The sequence below is a fragment of the Panthera leo genome, chromosome F2 (assembly GCF_018350215.1).
Source record: "Panthera leo isolate Ple1 chromosome F2, P.leo_Ple1_pat1.1, whole genome shotgun sequence".
Classification (NCBI taxonomy): Eukaryota; Metazoa; Chordata; class Mammalia; order Carnivora; family Felidae; genus Panthera; species Panthera leo.
This window is the reverse complement of record NC_056695.1, coordinates 8,117,113-8,140,552: the sequence shown is the minus strand read 5'-3', so window position 1 is coordinate 8,140,552 and position 23,440 is coordinate 8,117,113. Positions and strand designations below refer to the sequence as shown.

Below are 23,440 nucleotides of genomic sequence, written 5' to 3'. Positions count from 1 at the left end.
CTGTTTTGACAGAGGACTGGTGCCGTGTGTGTATTAGCAGGTGTGTGCGCGTGTGTGTGTGTGTGTGTGTGTGTGTGTGTGTGTGTGACTGAATAGATTTTTCTGCAAAGATCAGTTGACTCCATCAAAACACCCTATTGATTGGAGGCAACATTTTCCGTGATAATTGTACCCTCTGGTGGACACGCTGAGAGTGGACAGGAGGGCTGGTAGCAACGAGAAGTCCTACTAAGCCGCCATGTTCCCTTCAGCTGCTGTTTGGAAAGGAGACCACAGCAGGGCAGCCAGCTGATGGGCGGTCACACTAAGCGCATTACAGCTCTCTGCCCTGGTCTAGGACGGAGTTTCGTTATTGCCACGGCCCCGCTGTCACCCCTTCACCTGGAGGTTGTGGCCCCTCCAAAGCCTTCTATTTTATAAAGTGGTTTCATACTCCAGCCGCTCCTGAATAAGGGCATCATCTTTGTACTGCAGCCTTGGAGGAGACGGGGAACATTCAAAGGCTAAGATGGCCTTCCGGAGGCTTCGGTCCAAAACGTGTCTCTCCCACGCTGGGTACCTATTCCTGAACAGGTCAATTTTAATGACAGATTCTTCAATCCGTGGTGGGCGAGACGATGGGGTGGACGGGGCCGTGGGCCTCACCTGAAAGACAGGGACGCACCCGTCCCGCTCTGCAAATTTCTGGTCGCGGTCGCTGGCGACGCTGCGGTTGTTGGAGATGGACCGGAGCGTGCTCGTGGCCACCTCTGGAGGCAGAGTGAAGGCGGCGACTGGGTCCTCACAAGCACAGCTTGGTGACTGCCCGAACCTGGGTCCGTTGGGGTGAAAGAAGGCATAATACATCAGCATAAAAACGACGCCAGTTAAAAAGCTGCTGAACACCACACACAGCGCCGGGATGGCAAACGCGTCTGCGATCTGGGGAGCCTTGTAGAGGTACCAGAGGGCACTCAAGGCTGTATTTTCCAAAAGAATCACAAAGTAGTAGATGAAGAGCCTACAGCGAGTCCTGCCTTCCTTGACGTTGAACCAGCTGAAAATGTAGATGATCCCCACCACCATGTCGAACACAATCTCTTCCCATTTGGTGATACAGAATTCTGTCTCACAGTGTACGATCCAGAAGGTCATGATGCACCAGTGGAGGACGATGAAGATCCCGAAGTAGAGCTGGAAAACCGACGCGAAGAGGGCGAAGGTGATGACTCTGGCGGCGATGGTGAAGAAGTGCCAGCAGAACTGGATGACGACGGCCATGTAGCTGATGGGCTTCTTGTCGTCTCGAGAGTCCCGGAGGGCCTTCTGGTAAGAGGCCAGGGCCCAAGCCAAAGACACGAGGGAGGCCGCCGCAGTGAAACCTACGAAGGCAAAAGGGAAGACATTCTGTCAAAAGTGAGATGCAGTGCTGTCCCCTGAAGATGTCACGTGGAGCTGGGAGCTCGGGGCAGGCTAACCGTGACATCGGCAAAGCTGTCCGTGTCTTTGAGGTTCGGTTGGGCTAAACGCTCATGGGGGTCCTACTGTGTGTCTTCGGTGGGCCCCAGTCGTATGGAGAAGTCATGCAGTACAAAGGGAATGCTGCTCAAAACCAGACAGGGGTGTGGGATCTGGAAATGGGGTGGCGGGGTGGGGGTAATTTTCCGTGTGCTGGAAATAAACTAAGGAGGTAGTTTTGTGCAGTGGGAAAATAAACACGGACTGGGGAGGCTGACAGAACTGGGCTGCTGTTTCAACTCTGTATGACTCTGGACAATCACTTCAACTGGCGTCCTCATCTGCAAAGTGGGTGATCTCCAAGGTTCCGGGCGGCTTTGAGATTCTGTGGATGAAAGGGATGAATAATCACCAGAAACTGGGGGGGACGGGGAGGGGGGGAGACAGCCGGTTTCTGAACAAGAATGAAGGCACTTCACTCACAAAAGAAAGTTCACTCTTTCTTACAAATAGGAGTCCATAAAACCTTCTTGGCAATGTTTCCTGTGGCCCCTGGTATGCAGTTTGTCCTAATAGAACCCAAATGTAATTCTCCCCATAGCTTCTGTCTGTTCCTTACTGCCCTTCCCTTAGAAGAAGACGTTTCTCTTAGAAGAAAGATGGCTTATTCTTTCATAAAGATGCTACAGAAATCACCTCAACTCCTCCTATCATTTTATGGACCCCCTTTGGTTAGTACGCTCTCCAAAAGTGTGTCTGCAAGTTTCTAAAATGACTTGTATTATTTCCCTCCACTTTTGCTGCTTCTCCTGTGTCCGAAGCGTCACCCGAATGGTCCAGACATGGACAGAGCTCACCGGGAAAGGCACTGGCCTCCTTCAGGAGACAGCCCTTTGGGGGAATTCACTTGGCCACTGAAATGTTAGTCAGTCTGCATACTACTCAACAAACTGTCACAAGACTTCCAGCAGCCACTTCTCATGTCCAGCCCCAATCAAGTTAGCAGAATGCCCAGATGTGCCTCCCAATCCTCAGTTTTGGTTTTCTGGTTCTGGCCAGCACAAAACACCTTCCATTACCATAACTCTTGGGCAGGTATGGCAATACTTTAGGTCAGTTCAAGGCCAGTACGCAAAGGAGGTTTTAATAGTACAATTTCTTTTCTTTTTCTTGTGTTAAAAAAAATTTTTTTTGCCGCTTTCTTTTTTTCTTGGTTGTTCGGTTTTTTAAATGATAATATAATTTCTATGAGGTAGAAAATACCTACACCAATTGTAAAGCAAATTTGGAAGTGAAAACAGAGGGTAGGAAGAAAAGTTAGAGAAAGAAGAAGGTGCGACAAGGGGAAGCAAAAGGTCGTGGAATGACGACTCTGGGAAGGACACCCTTAACCGTCAGTTGAGGACTGCAGACCAAAAGGTTGTGCCATTTTAATGCCAACCCCTTTGAGGGGCATAGAAGCGGCTCACGACCTCGCTCCTTATCTGCACCATTTGCCATGGTACGGATTGTTCTCGAGTGTATTCCTTGTGCGTGTACGCCGTGCCCCAGGGCGGGTGCCACACCGGAAAGGTCCTTTCTTTTTCACCCCCCGCGCTCGCGCACAGCGCCACCTTCAGGAAGACGGCCACATTGTCGGGCAGGTGGATAAAGCGCGAGGCGACGCGGGGAGTCAGAACCATCAGGGTTACCACTTTTCACAGGCGTTCTTAAAGGCTGTTTTACAAAGAAGTGATAAATAGTAAAAAAAACAAAAACCACACCTTACGTACGCCGCATCGTAAAATCATCCGTTGGCAGATGTAAACCAATTGGAAAACGGACTGAGTCCAAATTCCCCGGGAATCTTCACCCCTTTTATTCCACGTCCTAAGAAAGCAATCCAGCCTGCTTCAGGACACTCCAGGAACTTGTTAAGGCAATGTTCTGGCAGTAGAAAAGTAAGTTCCTCTCAGCTTTGCTCTCAGCGTATCTTACGATTTAAGACGTAAACTTTTTGCCTATAGCGGAGGCCAATTTCCTGTCCATTTAGGACCGCTCCCTTCGTGAATTCTCTGCTTTAGCAACAATTAGAATTTCCCTGGTTCATTTGAGGTTTTTTTTTTTTCCCTTCTGCTTAGCAGTTAATTTTTATAAGACAAATAATAGGCCTGGACGGAAGATATGGGGCAACCTCAGAGTTATTCCTTATTAGAAATTCACACCCCCCCATGAAGTGCTTAACGGAAGAATTGCAAAAATAAAAATAGTACGTTGAACACCTATATACTCTTCGCCAGGATTGTCATATGGCTTCCTTTGCTTTGTCACTGCCCACCCCCACCCCTCTTTTTCTCTCTGAACCATTTGAGAGTAAATTGCGTGCATCTAGGCTGCTATGGTCTGAATGTTTGTGTGCTCCCACGTCCCCCTCCCCATTCATGCGTTGAACCCCTAGCCCTTAAAGATGATGGTATTAGTAGGAGGGGCCTTTGGGAGGTGCATAAATTATGAGGGTGGGGCTGTCATGGATGGGATTTGTGCCTTATAAAAGAGGCCCCAGAGTGCTCCCTAAATCCCTCCTGCCACCTAAGAATACAATGAGAAGTCTTCAACTCAGAAAACAGCTCTCACCAGACCATGCTGGCCATGATCTTGGACTTCTAGCTTCCGGAACTGTGGGCAATACATTTCTGCTGTTTATAAACTACCCAGCCTGTAGTATTTTGTTACAGCGGCCCCAAAGGACCCAGACAATGGTCCTTTACCCAATTTCCTATGAATAGGGGTTTTCTTTTAGATAACCAAGTACATTTGTCAACGTTAGTGAATTTAACATTGATACCATACTTTTTTTTTCTAATCTACCGAATCCACTATCAGTATTCTAATTTCATCAGTTGACTTGAACAACGCCCATCGTAGGATTTTTCCCTGCGGTACAGAATTGAGTCTGGAATCGGAGATTGCGTTTAGTTGTGTCATCAACTTAGTTTTCTTTAATCGGGCATATTTCCACCGACTTTCTTTGCCTTTTTGATATTGGCATTTTTTTTTGGAGGCACGGTACCTGAAAGAAAAGAGTGTGCCTTGTTTTGGGTTTGTCTGTTTCCTCACAGTTACTTTCAGGTTAGGCCTCCCGAGCCAGAATATTACATAAGTGACACTGAACAATAATTCTCCCCCGACACCATTAAGATATTAAAATATAAGGATTCCTTCAGTAGTCCCAAGAAGCACGTAATGTGTCCGTCAGCATTTTCTTTGAAAGTAATGAATAGTGTATCAGTTATAAAACTTCACTCTGAAATCAAATTCTCAAAAACAGAGGACTCAGTGGGAATATATTATTTATTAAAATGTTAAAATAGGTGATAAGACCTCAGAGCTTGTCTACTGCAACGATCTATCTTACAGAAGCGAAACCGTTTCCCTCGGTGAGGTTACACGATTTATCTTCCCTCGTTCCTTCCCCACGCTGGTTTCTGATGAAAATTATCCTGCCCCAAAGCGAACCCCCTGCGTCCTGGAGAAAGGACCCTCTCAGTTATGCCCTGTCTCTGTATTCCAGCCCTGCGTCTTCAGGAGCGCAGGATCCCCAGGGATCACAAACAAATGACAGGCCCCCTTTAACCTCAAGAATCGCTCTTCACTTGATTGAATCTCTTCTTTTTTTTATTCCACACCCTTTCCCATTTTCCCTTCTAGTCCTCGTTTCTTGTTTCTCCATTTTTATCGGCTCCTCCTTGAGATTACTGGCACGGGCTGGGATGCTGGCCCTGGGCCTCCTGCTTCTCAGCCCCTCCCTGAGAGACTCCACACCTCCTGAGTTTCCCAGTTCTCAGCAAACCCATCCCTGAGCCAGACGTCTCCAGCCCCAGAGCCGTGTGTCTCATTATCTACCCGAGCACCCCCAAGCCTTCAGTCTCCGTGTTCCAGGTCCACAGGATCAGACACCTGGAGGGATTCTGGCTGTAGATGACAGTGTTTGCTTTCTCGTGCAAAGAAGACAATTCTTCGTCTATGCTCCCTGTGGTTGGTATAGCGCCCTTCTCAGAATGCGAGACGACGTACATTTCCGGAGAGGCAGCCACAGTTCTAAGAAGGTGATTTTGTATGCAGCTTGCCTGAGAAATACCATATTGCCAAGCCATCGGAATCCAAGAGGTCACCACCTGTGCCCTTTGGGTGTGTTGCATCTGAAGGGATCCAGAAGCAACCACCGTGGCATAACAATTATTTAAGCTGAAGGCATTTGAGTTCCTGGGATCTCCCCCACTTTTGAGAAGGCATTTGTCCTCCGCGAAGTATCCCTCTGCCCCTCCCCATTCCCTACTAAGGTATATAAACTCCAGGGTGCCCGGGGGGCCCAGTCGGTTAAGCGTCCAGCTCTTGATTTTTGCTCAGTTCGTGATCTCATGGTTCAGGAGTTTGAGCGTCCCATGGGGCTCTGCACTGACTGCGGAGCCCGCTTGGGATCCTCTCTCTCCCTCTCTCTCTGTCCCTTCCCCTGCTTGTTCTCTCTCTCTCAAAAAGAAACTTAAAAAAAAAAAAGAGACATAAACTCCAAATTCTAATGACGTCCTCAAGTCACATTTCCTTGTGAAAACCTGTGTGTGCACAAAATGACAATACGTGTCCCCCATCTTTACACACGTGATTACATATGTAATTAAATCTGCATTTTGTCTTGCTAATCTGCCCATGTAATTTGCAGGCCCTCAAACAAAGACCTAAGAGGGCAGAGGAGAAGTTCGCCTTCCAGAAAACCTCTGCCCTCCGGGTTGATTCCGGTTGACCCCGCGTGTTTTTGTTTTCTCACTGCAGCCCAAACAACTGATCTGACTTTGACTAAAAGGGTTTAATGATCGTAAAGTCAGTGTGACAGTTTATTCCATCATTTTGAGCTGAATGTGTATATTTGGATAAGATGTGGCGAGGGGGACGTAACACCTTTGGAACTGTAACCCGAGAATTTTTATTTTAAAACCTCTAAATGGGGTGGGGGTTCTAGCTTCTTTCTTTCTTTCTTTCTTTCTTTCTTTCTTTCTTTCTTTCTTTCTTTCTCTCTTTCTTTCTTCTTTCTTTCTTCTTTCTTTCTTTCTTCTTTCTTTCTTCTTTCTTTCTTTCTTTCTTTCTTTCTTTCTTTCTCCTTTCTTCTTTCTTTCTCCTTTCTTCTTTCTTTTTTCTTTCTTTCTTTCTTTTTTTTCTTTCCTTCTTCTTTCTTTCTTCTTTCTTTCTTTCTTTCTTTCTTTCTTTCTTTCTTTCTTTCTCTTTAAATCCAAGTTAGTTAACATTCTAGCTTCTGAGATCCGTGCACTTGAATTGTCACATACATTGCTTAGCCACTCAGACTAGTGTTTCAGAGGAAGTCTTAGATGCTTCCCCATATTGAATAAAGATTTTTCTCAGAATAAGGGTTTTGAGTCTGATACTGTCTCGGCGGCTAATTAGCATTTCAAAGGGAATGGATAGGAATCGATACTGGGCTGTCCAAGTGAACAACAGTTTTGACTTTCTTCTTTCTTTTCTCTTTGCTTTTTACGGATGTCCTTTTCCCCTGATGGTGTTTCCGTGTCTCTTTTGTGTCTTTTTCTTCCTTCTTTTTCTTCTCCGTCTGTCAGTCTGTCCTTCACCCCCGCTTTGCGTCTGTTCTGTCCTTTTTCCATCTTTTTGCCCATTTCCTGCTCCCATCCGACATGATATGGAGTTGAATTATTTTTTAAAATGTAATTGTATTCATGAAATAATGTTTGGGGTTGCCCAAATGTAGCTTCCCAACTGTTCTGAAAACTCAAAATAAATTCAGAATAAGAAAGGACCGCTCTGAATCCTGTGGCTTGGCTCCAAATCCAGATTTGCTTTCAAGGAGTTCCCACTGAAAGGATTCGTCACTGCTAACCTCTGTTTTTGTTTTTTGTTTGTTTGTTTGTTTTTATTACAAGTAACTTGCTTTCTTATAATCTTCCTCTAAGTAGGACCTAAATGCAATCTTAATGACAGAAGTAGAAAATCTGTATATTTTATTTAGGATAAAAAACAGGTTGGTGTATGGTTGGTGGGGGGTGGGGAGGGGGGCGGTTGTGGGCAAAAGCTCTATCATCTCAATGTAAGCATTTCCTTTCAGAAAGAATGGAAAGAATGGGGCTGGTATGGAATATAAGACCCTTGGGAATATTATAATGCAAAAAGCCATTTTGATTTGGGGACCTCTAGACTAGGAAGGGGCTACTTCTGGCCCCCAGCTGTAAATTTGTTCTCTCTACAAACATGTTTTCATATCAAGTGTCCCGTCCTCTTCCTTCAGAGCATGTATCCTGGTCTAAAATTATGTTCGATTTTGTGTTTTAATTTATTTAATTTTAGTGTCAATTGTTTAATTTTGATTTAATTTAATTATTTAGTGTTTTTTTTTTAATTATTTTTTTAATGTTTTTATTTTTGAGACAGAGAGAGACCGAGCATGAGCAGGGGAGGGGCAGAGAGAGAGAGGGAGACACAGAATCCGAAGCAGGCTCCAGACCCCGAGCTGTCAGCACAGAGCCTGACGCGGGGCTCGAACTCACAGACTGTGAGATCAATGACCTGAGCTGAAGTCGGATGCTTAACCGACTGAGCCACCCAGGCGCCCCAATTGTTTAGTGTTATTATTAACACTAGAGTGGACCTTTAGGTAAGGATAAGTATCTGTCTTCTTTACCTTCCTGTCCTCTATGGGCCTTGGATGGGTTGTGGCATATGTTGAGAATTGGCACTTGGAAGGGCGCCTGGGTGGCTCAGTGAGTTGAGCATCTGACTCTTGATTTCGACTCAGGTCATGATCCCAGGGTCATGGGATCGAGCCCCACGTTGGGCTCCAGAAGAGATTCTCTCACTCTCCCCCTACCCCTCTCCCCTGCTTGTGCTCTCTCTCAAATGGAAAAAAAACACACACAAATAAAATTAAAAAAAGAATTGGCAGTTAGAGGGAAAGAAAGGCAGAAGAATTCGTAGAAAGGAAGGAGAGAGCAAGAGAGAGGAAGAAATAGAGAGGAAGAAGGAGTATTTCAAATATAAAGTTGGAACCACAGAGAGACTGAAATATTCAAAACATGTGCACAATTCTTCATGGCTCTCCTATTCTGCTTTGCAATTTCAGTCTGAGCTGCAAATGCCAAAACAGTGTGAAATAAAGTCTGTGCTCCTGTCGTGTCGTTTGTGGCCTGGGTGTGAACAATTCTTGGAAATCCCCAGAGAACGCTTCGTAGGATTTATAGCCTAATTCCCCAGATGTAGGAGGTTCAGGGAATTGAACCAAGGGCTCTAATTCTTTGCTTCTTCGACAATCATAATGAGCCTGTCTCTTTCCTCCTTCTTAGGGAGGGCAACCACAGCCCTTCCCCTGCAAAAGGCCAGCCGAAGCTTACTGTCTCAGGGAAACACCTGGCCAGTGGCCCGTGTTTACATCCAAACTGCATTTTTAACCTAAAACATTATTATTATGTGAAATTTCAAGCATATGCAAAAACAGAAGAAATAATACAACGGGTGTCCCCTTCCTGCAGCATCAGTGAACGGGCGCTTAGTGATTCTGGAATCCATCACGAGGGAAGACGACTTGGGCCAGCGAAGACGCCCGCCTCTGGATGTCTCCTTGGGTCCACTCCTTGCCGAATCGGACTCTTCCTGCATTTGCCCTTTCCTGAATTCGCATTTCCCTCTCCTGACCGAGACAGCAGGGCTGTGCCGGAAGCGAACTCACTGATCACTGAGGTTTTACCAACACATTTTGCGAAAGCCTGACCCGGGAGCTCTCACAGCCCCTTGACCTCATCTTGCTCCTGCCTCTCTGCACTTCGGACGCACTGCCTGCCCCGTCTGCCTTCCTCAGCTGCTAAGACTGCATTTTTCTTCCTGCAGATGGGAAATGCTGGGCTCACCCTTGAAAAGCCACTTCTTTCCAGTGCATCCCTACTCCTCTTTGTAAGCATCTTTCCTTAGGGAAGTCTTTCCTAGCCTCCGTCCCAAGTCCCGTCCCTTGTAAGTGCCCACAGCACCTTATGTTGGTTCTTAACGCCACACCTTGGCACCCTTGCTGTTGTTACACATTCGTGTGGGTGATGATGTACATGTCTCCCCAAAGGGCTGATCTGTATCCTGTGGTCCCTGACAGCGGTCACTCTCTTGTGTATTGATTTCTGAAAGCAGTACATTTGTCACCCAGTCGCTGCTCTCATATTGTCTCTCTCTCTGCCCACTATCTTGATTGTACACATCTTTTTTAAAAAAGTGTTTGTTTGTTTGTTTATTTATTTATTTAGAGGGAGCACGAGCAGGGGAGGAGCAGAGAGAGAGAGAAGGAGAGAGAGAGAATCCCAAGCAGGCTCTGAGGCATCAGTGCAGAACTTGATCTCTCGGACCATAAGATCATGACCTGAGCTGAATTCAAGAGCCAGACGCTTAACCGACCGAGCCACCCAGGCACCCCTCGATTGCACACATCTTGACTTCCCTTCCTTACACCCCATTCCTTCATCCTGTCAATTTAAACATTTTTGTTGGAAATTTAAAGTATCCCCTGACCGATAGTTTGGGAACAGATGATTTACATCACAGCCTTTCCCAGCTGTGAAGGTGAGATTATCGTTCAACCCTTCATACCGTATTCTGTCTTATCATCACAGACAAGATAGCTTTTTCCCCTAAAAGTATAGTCCCTCAACAGACAAGACATTGAATTTTAGATGACAATATAATGTTGACAATATAAGAAACTTAAGGTTTCTTTAGTGCATTTGAAGCTCATAATCACAGACAAATAAAAGAGGAGGTATATGGGTCCGTGCCATATGCACCGAGATGTGCTGGGTACCCACGTCCTTTGTCCAATCTGAAGCTCGTGATGACACTCTGAGGCAAGCACTGTTTAACAGAGACACAAAGAAAGGTTAAGTAACGTGCCTGAGCTCATGTAATTAGCGAGGAGGGCAGGTGTCAGAATTCACAGATTCCAAACTCCGTCCACCATGACCATAGACTGGTATGGCTATCGGCAACAGGGTCATGAGGCATGGGCACGTGCAGGGAGATCTCAGGTCCCTCACGGTCCAAGCTCATGGGACAATAACACGGAGAAATGTAGATGACTCTGGAACATGCCGCCTCTTCAGGCATCTGGCTCCCAAAGTCTTCCCGTCGCAACAGCACCTTCCCTTTCACAGCGACCGTATTTGTTGTCAGGCCAAAGGCTTCCATTTTGGATTTTTTTCACAAAACAGACCTGAAGCATGAGCACCTGGGAGGAAAACCATACTTTTCTCTCCTTCACATTTTCTGAACCAAACACAACCCTCCTGGTTTTCCTGGATTTTCCCCTGAGGAAAAATGTTGACCAATTTCAGGTGAGTATATGATCGAAGAGGAGGAGGTCACAAGATGACTATCCAGAGCCAGAATGGTTTTCCGTTTCTTCCGCATGATTAGAACTGGTCTCTTAGTTCCAGATGTAAAAGCAGTACATCTTGGCTGGATGCATATGGGATTGACCTGGTTGAAAGAATGTAATAATTGAAAAAAACGTAAGGCCCTCTGTGCTGTGATCTTTGGTGAGAGCAGTGAAGGTAAAGAAAGTAACACTAGCTCCAATGGGTCTCGGATGTTCTAAATCTTCCTGCACTGAAACGATTTATCTCTGTCTTAAACCTTGTAATAGCTCTGATTAAAAATATTTAAGTGCTTAATATGTTTAGTTTTGGTAGGGATACGCACACTTCTCGTAATCCATTCTGAGGATTTCAACTTCTTTGCAAGGCAAATTGTGAGGCTGTGAAGGCGTTGATAAGGGAAACACTGAACTGAAATTTTTAGAAAGCGTTTTAATATGAAAGGAGTCGAAGAAGGTTGTTGAGAGAAACAAAGTGTCTTCACAAACGTGGAAAGTTATTTCCTTCTGATTGGAGAAGATTGTAGATGATCTCACATAGATCCGTCTATCTTATAATTTTGAAGTTTATTATCTTTAGATTTTTATTAGAATTTCCCGAGGAGACAAACATTTTGAATGGGGGAATATGAAAACATATCATGCTTATATGTAGGGAAAAAACCCTGTAAATAGGAGAAGGCAAGAAGTCACCGTTCTCAGTACAATGTTACAAATTGCGTGATTAAATTTATATTGAAAAAATGATGATAGAAATTACTACTTAAAAGACATAAAATAAGTAACCTGAGCTGTTCAAGAAGATTGACTTTTTCTTTTCTTTTTCTTTTTTTTTTTTTAAATATTTAATGGTTATTTTTGAGAAAGAGAGCATTTGTGTGAGTGGGGAAGGGGCAGGGAACAAGGGAGACGAGAATCCAAAGAGGGCTTTGAGCTGCCACTGCAAAGCCCCACGTGGGGCTCGAGCCACGAACCGTGAGATCATGACCTGAGCCTAAGTTGGACGCTCAACCGACTGAGCCACCCAGGGGCCTTTGAACTTTTCTTTAGAGTTAGTTTACTTTCTATCCGTTTAAAATGTTCTTTTTTAAATTTTTTTAACATTTATTCATTTTTGAGAGACAGAGAGAGAAAGAGCATGAGCGGAGAAGGGGCAGAGAGAGAGGGAGACACAGAATCTGAAGCAGCCTCCAGGCTCCGGGCTGTCAGCACGTAGCCGCACGCGGGGCTTGAACTCACGAAACGTGAGATCATGACCTGAGCCGAAGTCGGACGCTCAACCGACTGAGCCACCCAGGCGCCCCCACCTTGAAAATGTTCTTAACCCTCACGCTATTTTTCCTTAAAGTTTTTCTCCTCTGGAGGCTAGGGGGTGAAGTGGGGGCAAAATGAAGAGAAATAAAGAGGGAAACAGGGGTGGAGACAGACAGAGGCTGCGTCCTCCCCTCACCCACCACAGAGGGACATGGCTGTCAACAGCAAGACTAAAATAATGATTTAAAAAATCCCAACACATATCAATCACTGCTGTGTGGCCCTTTCACATTTATTATCTTATTTGTTTGTCACAGCATCACTTCTTTGATGTAAGCGATTCTGCCCATTTTACAGAGGGGGAAACGGAGGCTCGGGGGTGAAATAATCTTCCCTGGGGGAGTGGCAAACTTTTCCGGTGGAGGCCAGATGGTCTGTATTTTGGGCCTTGTGGGCCACAAGGGTCCCCGTCACTAGCATTCAGCTTTGCCGTTGTGGCGAGACAGCCGCCACAGACAATACTTCAACACATGGGAAACTGGGCAGTAGACTGAATTTGGCCCGCTGGCCTTAGTTTCCTGGAGGCCCCACTAACCCATGGGCACATTTTTAACAAGTAGCGGAATTAAGATTTACACCCACATTTATCTGACTTTAAATCCTTTTCCCTTTTCCCTACTGTCCGTGGGAGAGTGACAGTCCGGGTCCCTCCGGGGGTTTATAATCACGTGTTAACTCTAACGAGAACTACGGGCTGGTCCCCCACATTTATAGTTATTCGTGCTCAGAGGACTTGGAAGGGGCCCAGAAGATGGGAACTGGTGACACAAAGTGCCAGGCACTGAGGAGGACAGCGGTGAGGATGGGGGAAATGATATCTGGTAGCCTTGTGACTTTGGGTGAGTCCCTTGGTTTTATGTATTCTTCCCATGGTTGAGCAAGGATCAACGAAATCACGGCCGCTAGAGCATTTTGCGAGCAGAAAACTTACTATACAGATATGATTAGCCATTCCAGATTCTAGCTTTTCTCCTAATTTTACTCCCTTCTTCCCATGCCCCCTCCCTGTGCCCAGGAGCCCTTCTATATCTGGATGTAGAGGAAGTTTTACTGGAGGAGGTTGGCTTTACCAGAATCACAGGACAGAGAAAGAACAGGATAAGGGGTACAATCTAAAGCCTAGGGAAAAAGGTTTTTTCTCTTTGTACATATTAAATAATTTTTTGGCGGGAGGCTACGACTGACTAAAAATCACTTTGAAACCGGAAGAAAAAAATAATTGGTATTATTTACCTAGGTGAAATATGGGGTTCCTTTTATTTGGATTCAAGGCTGCCGAAGTAAAGGCCACCCTCTCGGAAGGAAGGAGGGGACGCAGAAGAAATGGTTTCAGGGTTTGCAGGAAAGTCTGAGGCAGGGACAAGTGTTATTGGCTCAGTCTTGGGAAAGCCTAGGTCACGGGGACGGTGCTGGCCCGAAGGATTTGCTTGAATTGTATGCAAGAAAGGATGGTTCCCAGATGGATGGGATGGCTTGTCCCAGGGCACAGGCCTCTGGGAACCCCAGGACCTCTGGGCACCGGGTGGGCTGGAGGGGAGATGGTGGAGACAGGGGAGGGGGCAGGGAAAGGGGGCCATCAGTTGGAGAAAGGAAGGGACGGACAGGAGATGGTTGCCCCCAAACCATGTTGAGGTCCTTGGGGGAGGGCAACACACACTTCGTTTATCTGCTTTTGATCATTTATTTTTCTTGCTTTCACGACTCCATTTCGGCAGAAATGGATGTACTTTAAAAATACTTTGCTTTTTTTCTTATTTAATTTTTTTTTAACAGGATGTAGCTCTCTCTAAGGCTTTCCAGTGTCTAATTGCTTCCCTGGCCTGCAGGGTTCAAAGAGAGCAGAAGAGGCCATTTTGGGGGGGCGTTGAGGGGTGGGGGGCGGGAACGGCCCAGCTTCTGCCCTGCTTTCCAGTGACTTGCCCTTTGGGTCGCCTCATTTTTACTCCGTCAGTAAAAAGGACGTGGCTTGCTGCTGGGACCATTTAATAATGCAGCAATAAACTGTGCTTTCGAGCCCCGAAATGCTTTTCTAGGTGATTTACAAAAAATGACTCAATACCCCGAGGACACGGATTTGTAGCACTATCTGTTCTTACGGTTGGGCTGGCTCAGAGAAAGCTCTCCCTGCCAGGATCCCCAAGGGTTCACAAATGGCTCGTGCCAGGGAGCCAGGGGTTCAGCCTTCCCAGCCACCCTCCCCCGGCCCCTCCTTTCTCCTCTCCTCTGGAGGGGCGGGGGTGTCATTTGGTATAAACGCCTCCGTGAGACACTTTGGGGAGAGGAAAGATGAGAAGAAAGGCTGGAGAGCTTGTAATAGGACGATGAAGATTGCCCTGGAGAGGATTTCCAGCAGGTGCGAGGGGACATGCCCAGGAGGCCAGGGGGACCTGAGGGGCTGTGGGCTCCTGGACTCCTAAACTCCTACCTGCCACTCCCCGAGTTTAGGACCCTGCCCGCCTGGCCTCCCAGCGGGCCTGGTCTGCAGCTCCCCGCTCCCGGGGCTTTTTCCCCTTGTGAGTCAAGTGAACTGGCCACAGCCACCTCTGATCAAGTCTCTTCCCCGCCGAACATCCTTCCAAGCAAAATTTCCAACCCTGTCTGGTTGGTCCTCCCTCACTTCCTGCCTCACTGGCCCAGACCCTTCCTCTCTCTTGCCTGGGCCTCTCAGTCCCCTCCCCCAGCGCCCCCTGGAGAACTCCCGCATCCCAGACCCCAGCTCAAGGGTTCCTGGAAGGAAAGCCTGCCTGGTTGCTCCCTTCGCCTGATCACTGCCTTCCCCCTGCATCCGTCCCCGCCAGGGGACCTGCCAATGTCCCAAGGCCCTCATCCACACCCCTCACATGTAAGACACACAAAGCGGTGCCATTCTGCCCGCAGCATATGCATGCTTTTTAATGACTTGTAAATAGACTCAACTCTTAACTCCCAGGACTGTGGCTAGCAGTAGGGGCCAGTGGCTTTAAAAGTGCTTTGTAGGGGCGCCTGGGTGGCTCAGTCGGTTAAGCATCCGACTTCCGCTCAGGTCATGATCTCATGGTTCATGGATTCGAGCCCCGTGTTGGGCTCTGGGCTGACAGCTCAGAGCCTGGAGCCTGCTTCAGATTCTATGTCTCCTTCTCCCTCTCTCTCTGCCCCTGCCCGACTCATGCTCTGTCTGTCTGTCCCTGTCTTTCAAAAGTAATGAACATTTAAAAAAAATTTTAAAAAAAGTGGTTTGTAATCTGTAAAGATTACTGAGGAACATTGTGAACACTTGAATACATCTCTGGATGGACTACCAGACCTGACAGGCTAGATCCTAAGCGTCCTAAGCGTCCTAGATGATCTAAGCGTCCTAGATGACAAAATGTCTTGTGCTTTGCGAGTCCACAGAAACTTGTGAGTGACGACCAGCTTCCAGGTCCCCTGTGCAGGGGTACTGAGACCAGTTGAAACATCTTTTCTGGTATCATCTTATTTTAGAAATACATAAGCCCCTCAACAGCTCAGACACGCTAGTTTTATATGTAGCCTATGTCACTGATGATGGCAAGGTTCCTCACAACACCCGCTCCTGAGAATAGAGGGAGTTGCCTCTTAGCTGAACTGTCAGAGTCTGAGGTGATCTCCCAGTTACTGTGTGTTTGAAGCACAAAATTCCGTTTGGGAAGACACGTTTGCTTGAAATCACCTACGTCACTGCCGCATCGTAGAGACTAACGGAATCAGTAAAAAGAAACAAAAAGCAATGAAAAGAAAAAAGAGAAAAAAAAGAGGTGAAGACATTTAACTCAATTTAAGGGTTATTCCTGGAATTATGAGCTCACATGTAAGTTTCGCTCTGACAGGTTTAAGACACGCGACCCCAAAATACGGCACCTTGACCTAGTGTGTGTTTCAAGCTGAAGGACTCTGAGAAGTAGCAGATACGGAAAGGATTTTTCTGGCTTTGCCCTGAAGCTGGTCATAAGACTTTCATGTGAGAGGTGTCCTCCCTGTACCCGGAAAAAAGGAGCCTCCTTACCACTGACGATGGTAAGGACCCCAGAGGAATCTTGAACACACGGGCCTCTTAAGCTTCCCTCAGTTTACGACAGATCCCTAGCTCGTGCTTCCTGGGTCCCTGTCACGTTTTCCCCATGGCTTCCTCATCTTCATTAAACATCATATAAAAATGCTCAGGTTTATGGGAATGCAAGCTGGTGCAGCCACTCTGGAAAACATATGGAGATTCCTCAAAAAACTAAAAATAGAACTACCCTACGACCCAGCAATTGCACTACTAGGCATTTATCTAAGGGATACAGGTGTGCTGTTTCGAAGGGACACATGCACCCCCATGTTTATAGCAGCACTATCGACAATAGCCAAAGTATGGAAAGAGCCCAAATGTCCATCGATGGATGAATGGATAAAGAAGATGTGGTATATATATACAATGGAGTTTTACTCGGCAATCAAAAAGAATGAAATCTTGCCATTTGCAACTACGTGGATGGAACTGGAGGGTGTTATGCTAAGTGAAATTAGTCAGAGAAAGACAGCAATCATATGACTTCACTCATAGGAGGACTTTAAGAGACAAAACAGATGACCATAAGGGAAGGGAAACAAAAACAATCTAAAAACAGGGAGGGGGACAAAACAGAAAAGACTCATAAATACGGAGACCAAACTGAGGGTTACGGGAGAGGTTGTGGGAGGGGGGAGGGGCTCACTGGGGAAGGGGCACAAAAGAATCTGCTCCTGAAATCATTGTGGCACTATATAGGCTGACCCATTTGGGGGTAAATTTTAAAAATTACAATTAAAAAACATGTTCAGGTTTACTGCTTCTTGGGGGTCTTCATTTCCTCAGGAAGATTTGTGTCCCACGTAAAACTTGTATTAAATGAATTCGCATGTTTTCCCCTTGTTCATCTGTTGTTACAGGGGCTCTAGCCAAGAGTTCGGGAGGGCGGGAAGAAGAGATATTTTCCTCTCCGACGGTTTTTCAAAGCAACATGGTAAGTGGTCATGAAGATCTTCGGGAACAGAGGAGGACACGTATCATGTGACGCGGGGTCTACTGACCGCCTCCTAGACCTGTCTGGAACCTGCAGTGTCTTCAACAACACGGGAAGAGGGGAGAGGCGGTCCTCCCGAAGCTCTCCCAGATGGTGAAGAAATGGTGACAAGGGACAAGTAACATTTCTCACTCTCTATGTTGTTCGATAGGCATGCGTGACTAAATCAAGTGGTGTGAAAGGCATTCAGCTATTTGGTGTCTATCCCCCAAAGCGTCTACATGGAAGTCGACTTTAAAGCTATTTTCTGTCGCCTCCTTTCGTTGAAAACAAAAAGGAGGGTTGCTTCCATTAAGAATCACTTCAAAATCAGGTCAATGCACTCAGCCCCAGTTCAAACCAGTCTGCAGCTTGAACGCGGAAACCCTTTAGGGACTCAGATAAATAAATAACGATCAGCGTCTGACCATACGTGCCACGTGCTTCTTTTAAAATTCCTTCGTGTTCCCTCGTTCAGTTCCACAAACATTTACCGGGCATCTTCCTCGCCTACGTGGGGTCTGCCACTGATTAGTGTTGGGGAACACGAAGGGTGACCCTAATCATCTCTGTTGAACCTTTTGGGTTTTTTGACCGGTATCTGGGCCCGGCTCCGCATCGTGTTTCCCTGATAGCCCTGCGATGTCCGAGCCATTCTCTTTAGAAGGTGATCCTGCCCCCTCTCCACTGGTGGCTGGAAGCCCCTCTTCTTGATCCCTTACCACCTTATGTCCACCTCGATTTTAATCCGCAGGCTATTTGTTAGCCTTTCTCTTTTTGTGGAATCCATGAGGGTAGGGACTGAGTTCTATTCATTCAGTCTCCCAGAGACGCAAAAGGTGCCTAGTGCACTTGATAATTACTTGATAAATTGCACTGAATTGAACCGAACTGAATTTGGAGATGTTCTAAATCGAGGTATTGCTTGGATGCCGTTCTTGGCTATAATAAAAGAGACATAAATGACCGGGATCTGGGACTATTTATCAGTGTCCTGGGGCCTCGGGCCTCGGGGACAGACTCTATAAAACACAAATCATCAAGATTCCCACGTGCATTCCCTCCTTGACCAAGACCTGTTCCTAACAGGACAGAAGTAAATTAAATGCATGCCACCTCCAGGTGTAAAGGGTTTTCAATTAGGATTTTGTATGCTAGCGAGCAGTGAAAAGGCAGTGATTTCCCAAGACAGCCGCTTTTAAATGGAAATGACCAACTCCAGATTCAAAAAGCCCTCTCTTCAAATCTTCTAAAACTGACCAGAATAAATTACTTTAGGCTTTCTAAAAATACAGATGGGGGCGATTTTGATTGTGTTAAGAGACATGTAAGTCTGGGGGCTCAACAAAAACTCTGGGATTATACAAGGAACTGTGCAATTTGGGGCTACTGATAGACAAAGAGGACTTGAGGCAGGTAGTTGTAAAGTCAACATATCTAAGCCACTGATTAGCAGAGAATAGTAATAAAACAGAGCGACAGCACAACCCTAGGCAAATGTTACTGTTCTGCTGGAGCATGGAAATTTATGACTGAGCTTCCAAGATGCGAATTAAAAAAGAAGAAAAACTAATGGGTTAAATCATTTTCACTGTAGGATGAAAACAAGTCAGACTTGTGCTGGTAGAATATTGTAAAAGGAATGAACCAACAGAGCCCCTCGTTTTCATGGGATGAGTGCTGACTGGGCTCACAGACTCCTGTTTCCATGGTAAATTTGCTAAAAATCTTAGCCAGCTCTGATACACAGAAGGTCTGTTCTGTATGTGCTTTTCCTCTCAGGAATGAGACACGATGAAGGCAGGAGGGACCTAAAATCTGAATCAAACGGTGCATGAACCCAACTTTTACCAGCTATTGGTGATCTGTCAATCACCAACAGATGATGGACTGGCGTGCACATTGCTTAAAGTATTTTGGTGTTTTCTTCAGCTTCCTAACATTTTTTTTTAATCACATACTGAGCAACCAGAAAGAAGATCAGTAAGGACACAGATGACTTGGGGCAACAATATGTGCCACATTGACCTAAAGGACATATACAGAGGATTCTGCCCAGTAATATCAGAATATCCATTTTTGTCAAGGGCACATGGGGCATTTCCTGGGTGTAGACCACATGTTAGGCCACGAAACAAGTATTAATAAACTTAAAGTGATTAAAATTATACAAAGTATCTTTCTTGCTCACAGTGGAAGAAAAGTAGAAATCGATAGTGGAAGGGAAACTGGCAAATTCACAAATAGGTGGAAATTAAATAGTACACTCTTAAAAGCAATCACGGGGGAAATTAGAAAACATCTTGAGACAAATGAAAACAAAAACATGACATACCAAAAATGATGGAAGGCAGCGAAGAAATGCAAAGAGGGAAATTTATAGCTTTAAACGCTTACATTAAAAAAGAGAAAAATATCAAATGAAAAAGATCTGACTTTACCCTTAAGAGACGAGAAAACTAAGAACAAACCAAACCCAAATCGAGCAACAAGAAATAAAGAATTAGAATAGAGATAAATAAGGTAGAAAGTGGAAAAACCATAAAGAAAATCAATGAAACCAAAAGTTGGTTTTTCGAGGAGATCAACAAAACTGACACACCTTTAACTAGAATGACTAAGGAAAAAAAAGAAAATGCAAATAATTAAAATTAGAGATGAAAGTGGGGACGCTATTCCTGATTTATGGAAATAAAAAGGATCATAAGCAACTACTAGGGACAATCGTATGCCAACAGAGTGGGTAACGTAGATAAAACAGACAGAACTCTAGAAACACGCAACCTGCCAGCACTGAATCCTGAAGGAATAAAGAATGTGAGCAGACATTTACAACTAGCAAGAAGATAGGATCCGTGATCAAAAACCTGCCAACAAAGAAGTTCTGCACTGGATGGTTTCATTGGTTAATTCTACCAAACACTGAAAGAAAAATTAACACCAGTCCTTCTTGGAAGCTTCCAAAGAATTGAAGAGATCAGTTTCTGATTCATTCTATGAGGGCAGCCTTACTCTGCTACCAAAGACAGACAAACACTCGACGAGAAAACTACAGGCCAATACGCTACATGAATATTGATGCAAAAATCCTCAACCAAATACTAGCAAACTGAACTCAGCAGCATATTAAAAGGATTATACACCATGATCAAGTGGTATTTATTGCTGGAATGCACGAAAGATTTAATATATGAAAATCAATCAATGTAATACATCACATTAACAGAACGATGGAAAACAAACAACACAATCATCTCAATTGATTCAGGAAAAGCATTTGATGAAATTTAACATCCTTTCATGATAAAAACACTCAACCAACTGGGAATAGAGGGAAACTATCTCAATATAATAAAGGCTACATGATGAAAAGCCCTCAGCTAACATCATACTTCTGAAAACTTTTCTTAAGACTGAAAACTTTGCTTCTAAGTTCAGAACAAGACAAGAGTGCCTACTTTCACCACTTCTGCTCAACATAGGACTGGAAGTTCCAAACAATGATTAAACTAAAAAAAAGAAAAAAAGAAAAAAAAAGGAAAGAAAAGAAAGAAAGAAACAAAAGACAACCAAATTGGAAAGGAAGAAGTAAAATTATTACTGTTCACAGATGACACATGTATAAAACACTAAAGATCACACACACACACACACACACACACACACACACACACACACAAACCGTTGCAACTAGAAAACGAATTCAGCAATGTTGCAAGATACAAAATCAACATGCAAACATCAGAGGCCTTTCTATACACTAATAATGAACAATCTGAAAATGACATTAAGGTAACAGTTCCACGTATAATAGTTTGGGAAAAAAAAGTAAATGAGTTAGGAATAAACTAACCAAGAAGGTGAAAGACTTGTACACTGAAAACTACACAATGTTGCTGAAAGAAATAAATGGAAACACATCTTGGGTTTGTGGATTGAGGATTTAATATCATTAAAGTGGTAATATTCCCCCAACTGATCTATGGACTCATTGTAATCCTATCACAGTCCCAGTGATGTTTTTATAGAAACGGAAAAAATCCTCATCCTAAAATTCACATAGAATCTTAAAGGACCCTGAAAAACCAAAACAATCTTCAAAACCTATAAAGTTATAGGACTCACCCTTTCCACTCTCAAAAATTACTACAAAGTTACAGTAATCAAAAGTTGGGTATTGGCATAAAGACAGACAGGCGGACCAATGGAATAGAAAAAAGAGCCCAGAATTAAACTCTCAAATATGTGATCAGATGATTTTTGACAAGGATGCCATGACCATTCCATGAGGAAAAGATAGTCTTTCCAACGAATGGTGCTGGGGAAATTCGATATCCACAAGCAAAATAATGATATTAGACCTTATCTTACACCATGTACAAAAATTATTATTAGACCTAAATGGAAGAGCTAAAAAAAACACATAGAAATGATTAAAAATATAGAACTCTTAGGAGAAAACATAGGAGAAAAGCTTTATGATGTTGGATTTGGTGATGGTTTCTTTGATATGAGCACTAAAAATGCAGGCAAAAAAAAGAAAACATGAGATAAAAATTGGACTTGGTCAAAATTTGAAACTCTTGTACCTCAGAGGATAACATCTACGGAGTGAAAAGGCAATCCACAGAAAGGGACAACATTTGATCGTCTATCTGATAGAGGATCACTATTCAGAATAAATGAAGAATCCCTACAACTCAACAACAAAATCCTCAAAAATCCATTTAAAACACGTGCAAAGGACTCGAATGAACATTTCTCTTATTTTCTGAAGATGTGCCGATGGCCAACGAGTACATGAAAAGTTACTCGTTATCAGTAAGGATTAGAGAAATACAAATCAAAACCAGTGACACACTACTTCTGGCCAGTGGAATACACTGAATTACCATATGACCCAACAATTCGGCTTCTGGGCTTATACTTAACAGCACTGAAAGCAGGCTCTTGGACAGACGTTTGGATACCCATGCTCATCGCAATATTATTCGCAACAGTCACAAGGTGGGAACAAAGCAAAGGTGTGTCGATGGATGACTGGATAAATAAAATGTGTCGGGTGCACACAGCGGGATATTATTCACCCTTAAAAAGAAAGGAAATTCTGACACATGCCACAATGTGGATGAACCCTGAGGATGTCGAGTCACAAAAGGATAAATACTGTGTGGTCCCATTGTTATCAGGTACCTAGATTAGTTAAACGCATAGAAACAGAAAGCAGAAGTGGGGTTGTTTCCAGGGGCTGGAGGAGGGGGGGGATGGGGAGTTGTTACCTAATGGATACAGAGTTGCGGTTTGGGATGATGAAAACATTTTGGGGACGGATGGCGCACTGGTTGCACAGAACGAGAATGCGCTCAGTGTCGTTGGACCACACATTTAACAATGGTTAAGATAGTACATTTTATGATTTGTGTATGTTAGTTACCACAATAAAAACAATCAGTTGCTGCTCCTAGTTAAACTGAATAGCTAAAGTGGAAGTCGGCACATTAACCCTGGGCATCAACTTTGACTCCAAATATACTCAGGTTTCCACACATTTGTTAAAAAGTACATTTGAGTTTGTTGCTTTAGACTGACAAGTCCTTCCAACCAGCCATAAGTCCCCAGATTCCCTACTGTGTTACGCCTCGTCGGTTTCACTTAGCGAGTTTCGTCCCAGTTTCCCCCACGGGTTGGAAACCCATGTGACTTCACCTTGCCTCTCTTCTATTTCTATCAGCTTGCCTGCACACATCTGTTAGGTGAATAGCTGTTCTTAGTTGTAGGAATGTGAGGTAGAATGGCAAGAGGTCGGATTTTTGGACTTCAGTGTAGATTTAGAATTGGAGCCTGGCCCTGCCCTCCTCAGTTCTACGGCACACGGAGCTTCAGTTTTCTCATTCGTAAAATAGCGTTAACAGCATTAATTTTGTAGGGTTTTGGGAGGGATAGATGAGATCGTAAGTACGAAAGCACATAGCATGTTCCTGAAATGGTGATAGTGCCATGTAATTTTCAGAGATTCACTGTGGTTTCGGAGAGTGGTTTCGGTAGTTTGCAGAAGGGTCTCCTGTAGTGAGCCAGACTGTAAGATCCTAGAGACAAGGAGTGGCCATCTTTGTCTTTCGTCTAGAAGACCAATAAATGCTGCTTAATAAATGTGTAGAGGATAACGATTAAAGTTTGTCAACTTGGGAACATAAGCATCAAAATGGCATTCACCTAGCTTTGATGACAATCTCAGAAACAAACAAACAAAAATAGGTCTCTAGAC

At 44.6% G+C, this 23,440-nt stretch overlaps 1 protein-coding gene across 1 annotated transcript in view; it reads right to left on the bottom strand.

The window, feature by feature from the left end:
* Nucleotides 1-414: 414 nt before the first annotated feature.
* Nucleotides 415-23,440, bottom strand: part of XKR4 (XK related 4) — a 416,446-nt gene continuing 393,420 nt past the window's right edge. The window contains exon 3 of the mRNA XM_042924344.1: nucleotides 415-1,361. Within this exon, the coding sequence (XP_042780278.1) occupies nucleotides 415-1,361 (947 nt within the window). The remainder of the gene's footprint in view (nucleotides 1,362-23,440) is intronic.